Source organism: Aquila chrysaetos, chromosome 4, assembly GCF_900496995.4.
Source record: "Aquila chrysaetos chrysaetos chromosome 4, bAquChr1.4, whole genome shotgun sequence".
NCBI lineage: Eukaryota > Metazoa > Chordata > Aves > Accipitriformes > Accipitridae > Aquila > Aquila chrysaetos.
In genome coordinates this window covers 62,332,631-62,345,602 of record NC_044007.1, presented here as the reverse complement: position 1 = coordinate 62,345,602, position 12,972 = coordinate 62,332,631, and the positions used below count along the sequence as shown (strand labels likewise).

General features: G+C 37.1%; 1 protein-coding gene across 6 annotated transcripts in view; it reads right to left on the bottom strand.

Annotated features, from left to right (window-relative positions):
• Positions 1 to 5,657: 5,657 nt before the first annotated feature.
• Positions 5,658 to 12,972, bottom strand: part of SOCS6 (suppressor of cytokine signaling 6) — a 30,412-nt gene continuing 23,097 nt past the window's right edge. For 3 of the 6 annotated variants that reach the window (XM_030012274.2, XM_030012277.2, XM_030012272.2), the window contains 2 exons: positions 12,730 to 12,846; positions 5,658 to 11,715 (listed from right to left, as the gene is read on the bottom strand). In XM_030012274.2, the coding sequence (XP_029868134.1) occupies positions 9,986 to 11,590 (1,605 nt within the window). In that variant the 5' untranslated portion in view covers positions 11,591 to 11,715; positions 12,730 to 12,846 and the 3' untranslated portion in view covers positions 5,658 to 9,985. The remainder of the gene's footprint in view (positions 11,716 to 12,729; positions 12,847 to 12,972) is intronic. The other 3 variants (XM_030012275.2, XM_030012278.2, XM_030012276.2) reach the window with 1 other exon arrangement.

Below are 12,972 nucleotides of genomic sequence, written 5' to 3'. Positions count from 1 at the left end.
ATTTAAGCCAGAGGCCTTGCACGGAGCCCCTTCACAAGGCTGTATGAATCCTGACGCAGCCGACAGCACGCACCCCACCAGCCAACTGAGCGATGTTCCCGTTGGTATTTCCTCCCTCTCCCCTATATGAAGGGATAGAGTTTATCTTGGAAGTCCCATTGCAGGTTTTAATATTAATATCCCTCCCATACAGCAAGCATGTCAGTGATGCTGCAAGGGCAGCTGCGGAAAATGACAGCAAAATGAGTGATTAAAGCTTTCAGGCTTTAAAACACAGGAGCAATCGAGCTGTAGATGATCAGCCTGGGTACAGTGTAGTGGGGAGAAGTGTCAGAACTAAGGGTTACAGTGCTGAAGAAAACTGCCGCCTCTACACACTCGTATGTCCTGAGGTAGGTAAGCATGTGAAGAAGTGTCAGCACTGTAAGGCATAGTTACTGTTTTTTTAAAAGAAAACCATGATTTTTAAAACATTGGTACTCTTCAAGTAGATTTCCTTACATTTAAAAACTGTATTTTATGACAGAAGACAAAAATACATAACAATACAATCTCTTTTTTAAAAGCAAATTATAAAACTATTTCTTCAAGTTTTTATTGTAGGAGCTCAGAGCTATTATTTTTGTAACTATTTTGTTCTCTTGCCTTGCATTGTACATCACATATTCTATACTACAAAACATTGACAGTTTTACAAGCACAATATCGTTTCAATGACTGAACACACTACCTAAAATTTTAAAAAAGCAAGTCTATGGAACTAAACATCAATTTCCTAACTCAGCCTGTGCAAAATGTAACTTTCACATTTCTGGAGCAGCAGAGCTGACAACATTGGAAAAAACTCAACACCCACCTCCACAAAAAAACCTCTTAGACCCCAGCATAAGTTTAATTCTGATATATGTAATTAAATTTATATAAAGTAACCAAATAATTTGGGTATTAACTAGGAGCCGTATCTAAAAATCAGTCTCCGTTAAATAAAATTGTAACTGCTTCTTGGAAGGATAACTAATTCACTGAAAAGCTATTTGAAACAAATTTTATGTATGTTGCATGCCTTATTCAATTCATTAAAAATTATTTTTATATTTTCATAACATTTCACTTTTATATGACAGTCATTTGTGTATTAAACAACTACACCCTAGAACAATTTTTTATCTTGAGCACTGATTTATTCATACTTAATATATGCTGCTGAACTAGATTAGCTATACTTGAACAAATCTTAAGTGCTGATTATTTTGTTGCAGTTCTTTTGCAAACCTTTTACATTCACAGTTTTGCATGGCTATCTCGTACAAAGGGAAGGATTTGGGATTTGGGGCTGGCTGGAGACAGGGATTACTTAATTTTCTTAAGACAGACATTTTTTGTCATTGAACCGTGACATTAGCCATGATGTTAGGAAGTTTCCACCTCATGTCTCAGCAGTTCAGTAGGACATCAGTGAAATTAATATTTAGTTCTCGTATCGCATTACAGTTGGAAAGCCTTTTTATTATATTAGAATAAAACAATATACTAAATTCATATATTATTGGATTTTTAGAGACAGAAAGTAGTCTTTAATGGTTACGACAGCAATAACTGTTTCTGAAACAAAAGTCTTTCAGTCTAACATTCTGCTTCTTGACTATCCATAGGAAACTGTTCTAGGATTCCATTTAAAATTAATTACACTTGAAAATTTATTGAGGTCAATGTTCATTTGAAGATTCAACAGTGCCAAAAATTTTTTTTTTCTATTTTTTTTTTACATGTAAGGAAATGCTTTCCAAAATTAACAGGTTGAAGTAAAATTGAATTTAACCATTTTTTCCCAAATACCACTGTACATTGGAGAAAAGGTAACCATCTAATTATGAGAGGCTATGACTTTCATTCTAAGTATTAAATTATCTTCATAAGAAACTTGGATATACAGTAAATTAAGTACCAAAAGATGATGGTGAGGTTATCTTCACTTTTAGCATTATATTAACCCACCCGAGTAAATGATTCTTTGATGAACACGTCCTAACATCTAACTGGTGTCAAGATGTTACCAATGTCAATATTAAATGTCCTGTAACAGCCTGTAATCAGACAAAATTTCCCAGTGAAAAAACAGCAATACTAACAATTTCCAGCCTTTTATCATTTCTTTGGCTTCATCAACTGAAACTGAAAAGATATACAAAGAGAAAGAAAACTTAAGGGGAAGTTAGAAAACTTGAAATTGGTCATTGATTGTCACAGATGAGTGACAAAAAGGAGCAAGTCTGCCATGGACCTGCACTTTGGTACCTTTTACCTTCAATAGAGCCTAGAAAGACAGGCATTTCTCAGAACACTGCCAACCAGCAGCATACTAACATTAGTGGCAAGATCTAAAAAAAGATGTCAGAAGCGAAAAAGGAACTCAGGTACGAGAGGTCAAATCGCCCGTAGACTCTTCAACGCAGGCAGAAAACACTCCAGGAGCGGTGCCTGCCGTGCCACCCACCCGACGCGCCAGCCCCTCTGGGGTTTTCAGGAATGACAGGAGTTACATTCTTCTGTCTGGGATTTGGGAATTTCCCTAACACCTTCTCCATTCAGCAGAGCTAAGCAGAAGTTTTCATCGTGAGAAGGTACGACGCCTCAACAGGAATGGTTCTCATTTTGCTGGTGCCCCCACCCTTTGGTGCTCCAATCCAGAAGTTAAAAAAATATAAAAAGATAACAGGATTGATTTCACAGACTTTTGATTTTTCCAGTCCAAACATTTTCCAAACTTTACACTCGTGAAAACTATAGAGTATCTTAGAAGTTGTTGCACAACAAAGTCTTGAAGCTGAAACTTCTAGAGGTTTCAGCATCAGAAGACCGCCTGAAAACACTACTCAAACAAAACAGTTTGGGTCTCTTCTCCATTAGCTGGAAATGGGATTGTTTAAACCAGAAACAGTTCTGCTTCAGACAAGATCAGGTTTGAGGAAGGTTAGAACATTCACAAGTTTATTTTCTTCTTGGAGTGATACAGGGCAGACAACCAGGGAAGAAAGGTGCTCTGAAAGAAAATACCAAGTACACTTTTCAGTGGAAACCTGCCTTGTAGCAGTGGACCCAGAAAACCTTTTGACAATCTAAACAAACTCCAACCAGCAACTGAACAAGACAGCCACTGTCTCCTGATGGAAGCAGAGGGATGGGGCAGAGGCAAAGGGGGGGTGTTTTGTGGAAAAGGAACACTGCCAAAAATCTCTTCAGCCCAGATACCCCCTTGGTTGATGTGATGTGGTCAAACACAGAAGCATCCAGTGACAGTCTATAAAATTCACGCCGTGTTTTCCTTTCTTTCTTAGTTGAAAGGCGTATAACTGAAAAGACAACCTGTGTCATTAAGAAATAGATATGCTGTTCATCACATGATGACAGATGCCCTATTTCATGAAGAATTCTGGAAAATACATTTGCATTACTTCATCTATTTAAGCAATATTTCCTATTTAAATAGATGGAACCAACAGGGGTTGCTTTTGAAAAACTGCCCTTCTTACCGCAGCAGGCTCAGCCACGAAGAACACGACACCCCATTACACAGCCATGAAGACAAACTGCAGCTAAAGAGTTCTGTGGATTAAATTTAAAAAAATTAGACAGAAATTTTGAAGAACAGATGAAGACACAACACATTTAATATCAGACACAGTTGCTCCTAAGTTTTACAAAACTTGCGTTACCTTTGCTACAGCTCCTCTTCCTTTCATTGTATGTTGACTCTTCCCTCGAGGCTTAATTGCCCAAACAGCACTTGAACTGTCAGTGTCAGGGCTGGTCCAGACTCTGTTGTGCATCCTTCCTCCATGTGCATCCAAACTTACTCATTCTCACCCACTGAAAGTGAAACACGCCTCCTTTAGCTTTCCTTCCTCATTCTATGCAAGGAAACATTCCTTTCTTTTTTAAGCCTGTTGCGTGAGGGCTGGTGCTGTGCCTACCCCAACCCTCACCAGTTCCGTCTTCAAAGTTCACACTTAAAGAGATTCAGTAGTTCACTGACAGCACGCAGCAAGTTAGCCTGAGAGAATTGCAGGCTCTCAGAAGGCAGAACACCTCCTATTTCTGAGTCATTCCTCAAAAACAAATAACCATTGTCTCCGCTCCCTACAATATCCTATTCCTACTTTACATGGCTTTGACAGGAAAGCGTAGGTATTACCTTACCAGAGAAGTCAAAGATGCGCATACTAATGTCGCAAGGGATGCTAAAATGCTCGGCTGAGCCTTAGCCTTTGAAAAGGCAGAAAAAAGAAAAGCAGAGACTGCAAGCAAATTGTGTGCGCTAAAGGGAAGTGATCGAACGTTGTTTCCTAAATATTAAGGATTTCTACTATATCTTACAGCTTTGTCATCTTGGAGGTCTTAATTGCAGAGGACGACTTAACTCACCACCATCCCCACCACCAAGCCCTGCCTTGGTACAAGGGTTACGTTATCAGACATACAGCAAGCTTTCTGCATCTGGCACTGTCTTACCATTTCTCTTCTGCTCTCACAGCTACAAAGCTGATTGAATGTGAGGTAGAAATAATTAGGATTACAGGCATCTTGACTATAAACATTTCAGCCCTGCCTGGATCATGCTAATTTTACAGGCAGCTGTAAAATTAACTCTCACCACCTTTCACCACTTACCAAGGAAACATTTGAGGGTAAGTTTATTTTTTGCCAAATTTTCTGGAGTGAATAGAACAAACGTAGAGAAGAGCATCATGCAGACTTAGTAACAAACCCCACACACACACCAGGGGAACAACCACACACCATACTGAGCGTGCAGTACTAGCCCCCACAGTAGGAAATAGAAGGCAGTTTTCTCTTAAATGGCAAAAACTACGAATTACTTCTGGTTACTATTTGAGGACTTAAGTTACAGGATATGTAGAAAAGTACGTATCAGCTGTGGACAATATGAACAATAATTGTTTGCTACCAAGGCTGGGGTTTTTGTTTTAAAAAAACCAAAACCAGTTATAACCAAGACCTAAGGAGCTGGTGCTGTTTTCTTGAATTTGAGTAGCAACTCTGTATGTCCCAACTACATGAAAACACGTGAACAATTGTGCCTGTCTTTTGTAAAATAGAAATTGTTTATCCTTCATCTTCTGGTTTATCTGCGTGATTTCCCAGAGTTTAAAATGCCACTGCCTTTTTAAAGGGAATCTAGGACAGCATCAAGTGAATACATGAAGATCAACACCATATATTTTTTTTATTTTGGAACCAAGGAAGAACTATTTGCTTGCTTGGAAGCCAAGAGATGGTATATTACCTTTGACGTACATCTGGGTGAAATGGAGACTTCCATTACGAATTTTGTAGTTTAAGGAAAACAACAAAAAATATCAAAAAGTTAGCTTACTGTAATGTATGCAGACCTTTTAAAAATCATATTCTAGTTTCGTTCTGGCAATGTTTTTTTCTTGCATTGAAAAGTAGGAATTAATAAAATCAATATACAGAAATGTTTTGAAAAGTCAACTAGCACAGGTTAAAAAAAATATAGAACAGTTTAAATTGTAACCATTAAAATTTAAATGTTTAAGTCAGATGCCCAAATTTTACGTCGTCTTTCAGGGTTTTCTGTTTTAGAACGTCATTAAGGTATCAACACTCCACAAATCTTTTTGTGAATGAAATTTTTATTTACACACTGTATCCAGAAGCAGATACATAAATCCTTATACAATTATTTTTCAAAAATGTGCAAGAAATTACTATAATTTTGTTTACAAACCAAAACACATTAAAATCAATGGACTTTGGATAATTCACTCTGTGGCGTGCTTAGTACAAATAGTGCACACCAGGTCTGAAACAGAGAAAAGTGTAAACTACAGCAATCTGGATTGCAAGTATTAACTTCATGGCACTCCATCATCACTATAAAAATTCTTTAACCCAACAGGTATTCATACAAAATTCTTTAAGAATTTTTCATTATCTGTGTAGAATTTAGAACACTTTCCAGATACAACAATGTCATATTTCTCATATTATGAACTACCATCTAGCCCATTTTTTATTTATAAAGAATGCTTGTAATTTTGTTCTTTGCAGTCATAAAAAGATTTTAAGAAATTAAATTGGCAATCATTAATTTATCCACAGCTTAGCTCAAAATTTGAAAGTTCTGTAGCAGAGAAATACTTCTCATCAGAATCATAGCCCATATATTGCTGGTATGCTGTTTTAAAGTTATAATTTCAGTATTCACATAGATGAAATGCATCAAAACAAAAACTGCACAGATTTCACTTAGTCCAGCAGTCAATATTCACGGAAAGAAATTGGCTTTAACAAAATGCAAAGTCAGCTCATCTGAGAACAAAGAGTCTAATTAATAGTTGCATTTCTGATCCTTCTGACAGAAAAACATTTTGATAAAAAGATGGCATTCACTATGTCAAGAGCAGGATAAGTGCTATATCCTTCAAATAGATCAAAGAATACAAATCACTTTCAGTTGTTTATAACACTGGCTTACAAACAAAAAAAAAAAAAACCACAGAGGAAATTGTGCAAATTTATTCTTCTATTTCCAAATACAAGGTGTTGTTTTACTCTTCTAATTGGTAAAAGAGACAATGTTATCAATAACATCAATCATTTCAGATGCTCAAAAAAGGAGTTTTATTTCAAAGTTTCATTTTCAAAAACATTTTTCCACAATTCAATTGCATAAAAAGCATACCTTTTGAACCCTTAAACTATTGTGCTGAATAAATAGCCATATTTCTACTCTATAAGGATCACAGTCAGTTAGCTTTTATTCCTAGTGTTTCTACTTCCAAAGGTCCCCAAAATATCCTCAATCATTTTCCTTTTATTTGTCAAGGACACTTTGTTCCTCTACTTTCCGTGAAGCAGAAGTCAACACAATTTTTGTGGTTACTCTGAGTACTTCTAAATTGTCTCATAACTAAATGTTACTGTGTTTCTTTTATATTAATTTTATTATAAGAAATTGTAAGTATCTTTAATGTTTTCAAAGTCATTTTTCTGGGTTCCTTCTCCTGGCTGGCCAGTTACCTCAGTATGAAAAAATACTGTGAGGTTCTGATTAATTAAACCTGTAAAAATAAGTATTTGTGCCTACTTACTACTGACTTAAAGTATTTTGAGCTTACTAGAAACATCACCACCATTTTTTATTTAGAAAAAAGTGCTATATGGTTCTCACATCCTAGGCCTCAACCACTTTTCAGCATTCCTTTTGTGGAAGCTTTATGGGGGGGGGGGATGCAAATGACAAAGTTGACTTGACCTGATTAAGTTCGCAGATGAAGAACGCAGCAAGGCAGGCAATTCCAAAACTGGATAGCTGAACCAAAGTTTAAAAAAAAAAAAAAAAAAAAAAAAAAGCATCACCATGCATGAGTGAACAAACTGAAATTTATAAAGGCATGGGCAAGAAATTTAGCTTGTGTGTTCTTGCACGTTTTTCAATTCAGCAATAAGACGAGAATATTATAGCTTCAAATATTTAAGTTTCAATGCAATGACTGCTAAATTAATGCATGTGGCATAGTATAAACATGTTTAATGCATTCAATAGTGGTATTAAATGGCAAAGAAAATATTTAATATACTATAATCTTTCAAAGATTCTGTAGAATGCATAGGCCCTCTAGCTTGTACGGGGAAAGAATTTTTAAAGTGAAGAAAATGCCAGAGGTTTTCTTCCAAAATTATCTGTCTAAAATCCATAAAAATGATTTTCTTTTTCCTCCCCACAGACAGAATCAGAACACTGTACCATACAACAGGTTATTGTGCCTTTTTGAATAAAGTTAGTGATCCTGATTCAGGGAGAGCTGGGGTGGGGGAAGGGGAGGGGAGTCGGTAGAGGAAAAAAAAGAAAACAGAATTCACACTTTCATACATATATCTCAATGGCAGAGCCAACAAATTACGCATATAGACTGCTCTGGGGTTTGTTGGGTTTTGTTTTTTTTTTTTTTTAAGTTTAAAACTTTAACAGACTAAAGAAGAAATCCTTATTCTCCCTCCCTTAAAAGCAAAGGCAGCCTTTATCTACCTTTGATTTTCTTTTTTTTAAGTTTTTAGTTAAAACATTATGGTCAAAAAATAAATTAAAAAAATATAAATTTTGTCTATCAATTCAGGCAACCCAAGATGTAGTGCTATTGCACCACCTTGCAGCAATACTGTATTCATTACTAAAGACTCATTTCAGGGGATGAAAAGGCTAGATTAAACAAGGAGAAGAAAGTGACCTAAACAAGAAAGCCGTTATCACAGATGAACAGCCTTTTCTAAGCTGATGTTTACTGACTAGCAACTCCTACCAGAGATGGGGAAGATGACATTCTAAAATACAAAATGGGGGCAGAGGCAGGCAAAGCAAGCCTCCCTCCCAAGCTAGCTATGACCCCTTTAACAAATAACTCATAGAAGTGACAGAATCATGGTTGGGAGGGGTGGGCAGGGAACTGAAACAAAACAGGAAAATGCCATGGATTACTCTTGCATGATAAAAATATTACAGTGTAGAACCTGTACTCCCCACTGAAAGTCTTTTTTTCCCTACAAAAGGTTAGAATAACTGTAAGCTTTTCAAATGCCAGAATCTTTGACAGATATCATAAACATTTACTTATTTGAGTCAGTATTTCATATGTCAAAACATATTTCATGACAGCAAACTGCAACATTTTCTGCAGCCAGTGTATATCCAAACCTCTTTTCCCGATAATTTGAAAGGCTATGAGAATAGAGCTTTAGAGATGCTTTTTAAGCATCTTCCATCCAAAATGTTATCAGTCCTGTTCCTTCCTCCCCAAAGGATATCCGAAAAACGGAGAAAATGATCCAAAGGACATTAGTGTATTACTGCATTTCTGAAGCGAAAAAACCGCAGAAAATGGAAAATAATGAAGTTTCAATTAGCTTGAATACATATTGTAAAAATCATCCTATTCAAAGTTTTACCCCATCCCTAAAATGGCTTATCAATTTATGTTCCCATAATAACAATTCCTAGAGTCTTCCTACAAACCCAGGAAATACACCCCACCCCACCCCCCCAAGAGGAGGTAGGAGGGAAAAGGACAGAAAGAGGGGACCTGGTAGGTGTTCATTTATTTAACTGATGGCATGATTTTAAAAGGTAATATTTGACAAGACCCCAAATACCGCAATTTCCTTACAGGTACTACACACTGACTTTCATAGACGACTTTTTTTTTTAAAGGCCATTTTTAGAAGGACAAAATACTGAGACAAGAAGAAGGTTGAACCAACCTTCTCAAACACAAAAGAGTGTACAGACAATACAAGGCTTAGGAGAAAGGTGGGGCTTTTTTCCATAGATATGCTGCATAACCATGTTCTTATCACACAGCTCTGTCAATAAGTTCTATGTTAGGGCATATCTCTATAGAAATTTATAATTAGGATACTAGGAAATAATTTTTAACATAGATTTAAATTCTGTAATTTAGAATACCAATATGTTTTTTTAATCCATGATCATTTTTTTCAAACAGGCTATTTTAAAGGAGAAAAAAAAAATTCCATTCAACAAGTTTCATTTGACTTTTACTTATGGTTGAATACACATGAAATGTGCTTTCAATGCATAAAAATCACAGTGGATAGCAGCAAAGGACTTGGGGGAAATTAAGGAGAATTTGATCATTCACATTGTGATTAATCTGCACATTGATGAAAGATAGCTATTTCACACTTCTAAAAATAAACTTGAGATCATTCTTTCAAAAAAAAAAAAAAAAAAGCCCCCCAAAATACACAAAAAACCCCAAAACAAACATAAATCCAAATGCATTACTTTTCTTTTACACACAAAAATGAAATATTTTTATGGCAGCAAAAGATTTTGATAATAATCAAAGTCTGTAAACTGTAATTCAATCTCTTTTTGTTGTTGTCGTTCCCAAAGTGCAAGATGCAAGATTCCCATAAGCTTTCAGTAGTGCTTTTCCTGTAAATAATCCTTCATTTTGTTTGGCAAAGGCAGTTTCTGAATCAGGTCTATTCTGGTGTACTGACGTATTACAAAACGACACAGGTATTGTAAAGAACGCACCTGCATAAACCGAGATACTGGATTTGTCAGTCTCACTGGGTAAGTTGCAGATCCAGGCAGTCGGGATCTTGAATAACAGAAAGCTCCATTTTCAGAGTCCCTGATTGAATGTTCAATTAAGTCAACTATAGATGTATGTCCCTCCACATCTGGTTGTTCATAAAAGCTAAACCTACCATTTGAGTGTTCAATTCTAGTGTGAAGAGTTTTTCCATGGGAACGAAAACTCAAACTTAAAAGATAACGATCATCAGAACTATCTCGAACGAGAAACGAGCCATCAGGCACATTAGCTAATTTTCCCTCTGCCTCCCAACGTGTAATGGGGCCCCAGTACCATCCTTGTTTTGCAAGTTTTTTCAGTTCTTCTGTGAGACTTGTGACAACCATAGGACCACTGTTCTGTACAGAATCATAAACTCTTCCAACTCCAGGGGCAGTGTTAGGATCAAAATTCAAATGGCAGCGCATACTTTCAGCCACGTGGGCATCTGTGCCACTCAATCCATTGAAGTTCCTTTGGATTTGATTATTCTGCATTGGAGGTAGCAAAGGTGAGAGTGGAGGGACATCGCTGTGATTAACTCTTGGGCTTTGCAACATGACTCCTGTGGTACCAATCAACAAACCATTCACCGTCTGGTCCACAAAGATATCTGGTGCAACGACTACATCCTGATCCACCTGGCTCTCTTCTTCATGGAAAGCATTTCCCCCCACTTGAGAAGAAACAGTTGAAACTTCCATGGGTGAGGAACTATCCAGACAGTAACTACGTGATCCTTCCAAAGGATACATTCCCTCATCTAAAGGCACAGTATACTGAATGTAGTCCTGAGGCATTAATCCAATAACTACAGGCACATGTTCATCAATATGAAGATGCAAGTCCCCATTCTGAGATTCCGTATTTTTTAATGCATTGTTTTGTTCCTGGAACACGGTGTCTGACTGCAAGTCATGGAAGTCCTTTCGAACGCCATTCAGTGCTGGGCTTGGATTAGAGGAATGGACCAAGGCCTTGACTTTCACTTCCATTTTGATGCAAGTCTCTTCTGAATTCGTAGGTCGAAGGGGCCAAGGAGTTGGACTGTAATGGTGATTACGGAGGGAAGTGGATCTCAGAGGTCTTTGAGCTCGCACATCTTTGAAGGTTATTGGAGCAGATGAGGAAGAAAAGGTGTCATCATCCGCAGAGCTTACAGATGGTGTGCTGCCTTTGCCTTTCTGTTTTTGTTTTGCTGAAAGCCTCCTTTTTAACGTACCCATTAAGCTTTCACTTTTTGATCTATTTTTGCCTCCTTTTTCATCTTCACTATTGACTTCACAGCTAGCCAAATCTTTACCATAGCAGCTGCCAAACAAGGAGTCATCTTTTCCAAATTCACTTAACGATGGCTGCTGAACCACTACAAAGTCGCTTTCATCTTTACTTTTATTTAAGTTAAAGGACTTGCGAATTGTTTTGAGACTAATTTTCTTCATTATGACAAGTTACCAAGTCTGGCTGATCAGCAGTGCTTGTGGTGATATAGCCCTAACACATGCAGAGCAGCTTCTGCTTCATTTATGTGTTTTATCCAGCCTCATTTAACTTCAAGAGCCATTTCCTGGAAACAAATAAAAAACAATTAACTTCACAAAAGAAATATTTTTAAAATTATCCATAAGGGTTTGCCTGCCTCTCCAAACAAAACAGAAAATGCAGTACTTGAGTACAGGGCATCCAATAAAAGTAAATATAGAGAGCCAACTTGGAAACCAATGGGGCTCAAAAAATGAATCTGCTACATGTGCCTTGGAGATTTCCACAACTTTTTTCTGCTTTCAGTATGCTATTTTTTAAATATACACATTACATCACAATCATAGGCGCATATATTTCATGCTTGTATATAAAATTTTCAAGCACAGAAACACCCCTCTCTTTCAGAAGGCTCCTAAAAAAATCCCCACAAATAACTATAGAAGATAAAGCTATAGAAGATACTCTATCCAACAGATTCCTACATACAGGTTAAACTGTGATTAGTCCTAAAAACATGGTCTTACGAGGTCGTACTTTCTTTACACAGGAAAGTTGAGCAACATTCAAGTAGTTATACAATTATAGGAAAACTAACTCTGGTGAAAAAGTAGAGACACATTAACAGCAAAGTAACATCTGTTTAGAGCAAGTCACAGAAGTCCCCTCCTGAACTTCTGTGAAAGAAAAGTTGACTTCCAAACTCTGTTTTAGGCATAGTGGAGGTCAACTCACAGGCTTTCCTTGCCTAGTACTATTAGAGCTTTTCTTCCTCCAGTACTTCTGCCAAGACTAAGCGGACACATCTGCTCAAGTCCCAGTCAATAGCTCCCACCTGACAGCTTCCAGAGTCATGTACCCACCCCCTCCATAAATGTGACTTTTCAGCTTGGGTTTTTTCTTTGAGATTTGTTTGGGTTTTGTTGTGCGTTTTTTTGTTTTGTTGGGTTTTTTTAATGTTTAACTAACTTTCCAAAAGCTTTCCAAAGCAAGCAGCTCTGCAGAGAGGGGACGAACGAGAAGGGAAAGAGAAGAGAGGGAAGTCGCTGCTGCCACAGAAGTAGGTACTACCATTAGTAGTAGCCATTACTCCACATACCTCCAAATACATGTGATGTTAGCAGCACAAACTGCAGCAGCAAGCCTGGCTCCAGGCTAAGCATGACAAGCTGGAGGAGTCCAAGAATCTTTCAAGAAATCTTCCAAGCTTGGGGGACTGAGAGGAAAGTAAAACAGCCCTTATGTACGCACTTCCCACTTTTCTCCCATGGTATCACAATACAAGCAACTGAGAAAAATAGTGCAACGAACTGAAATAAGTTTTATCAACTAAAAAATATGA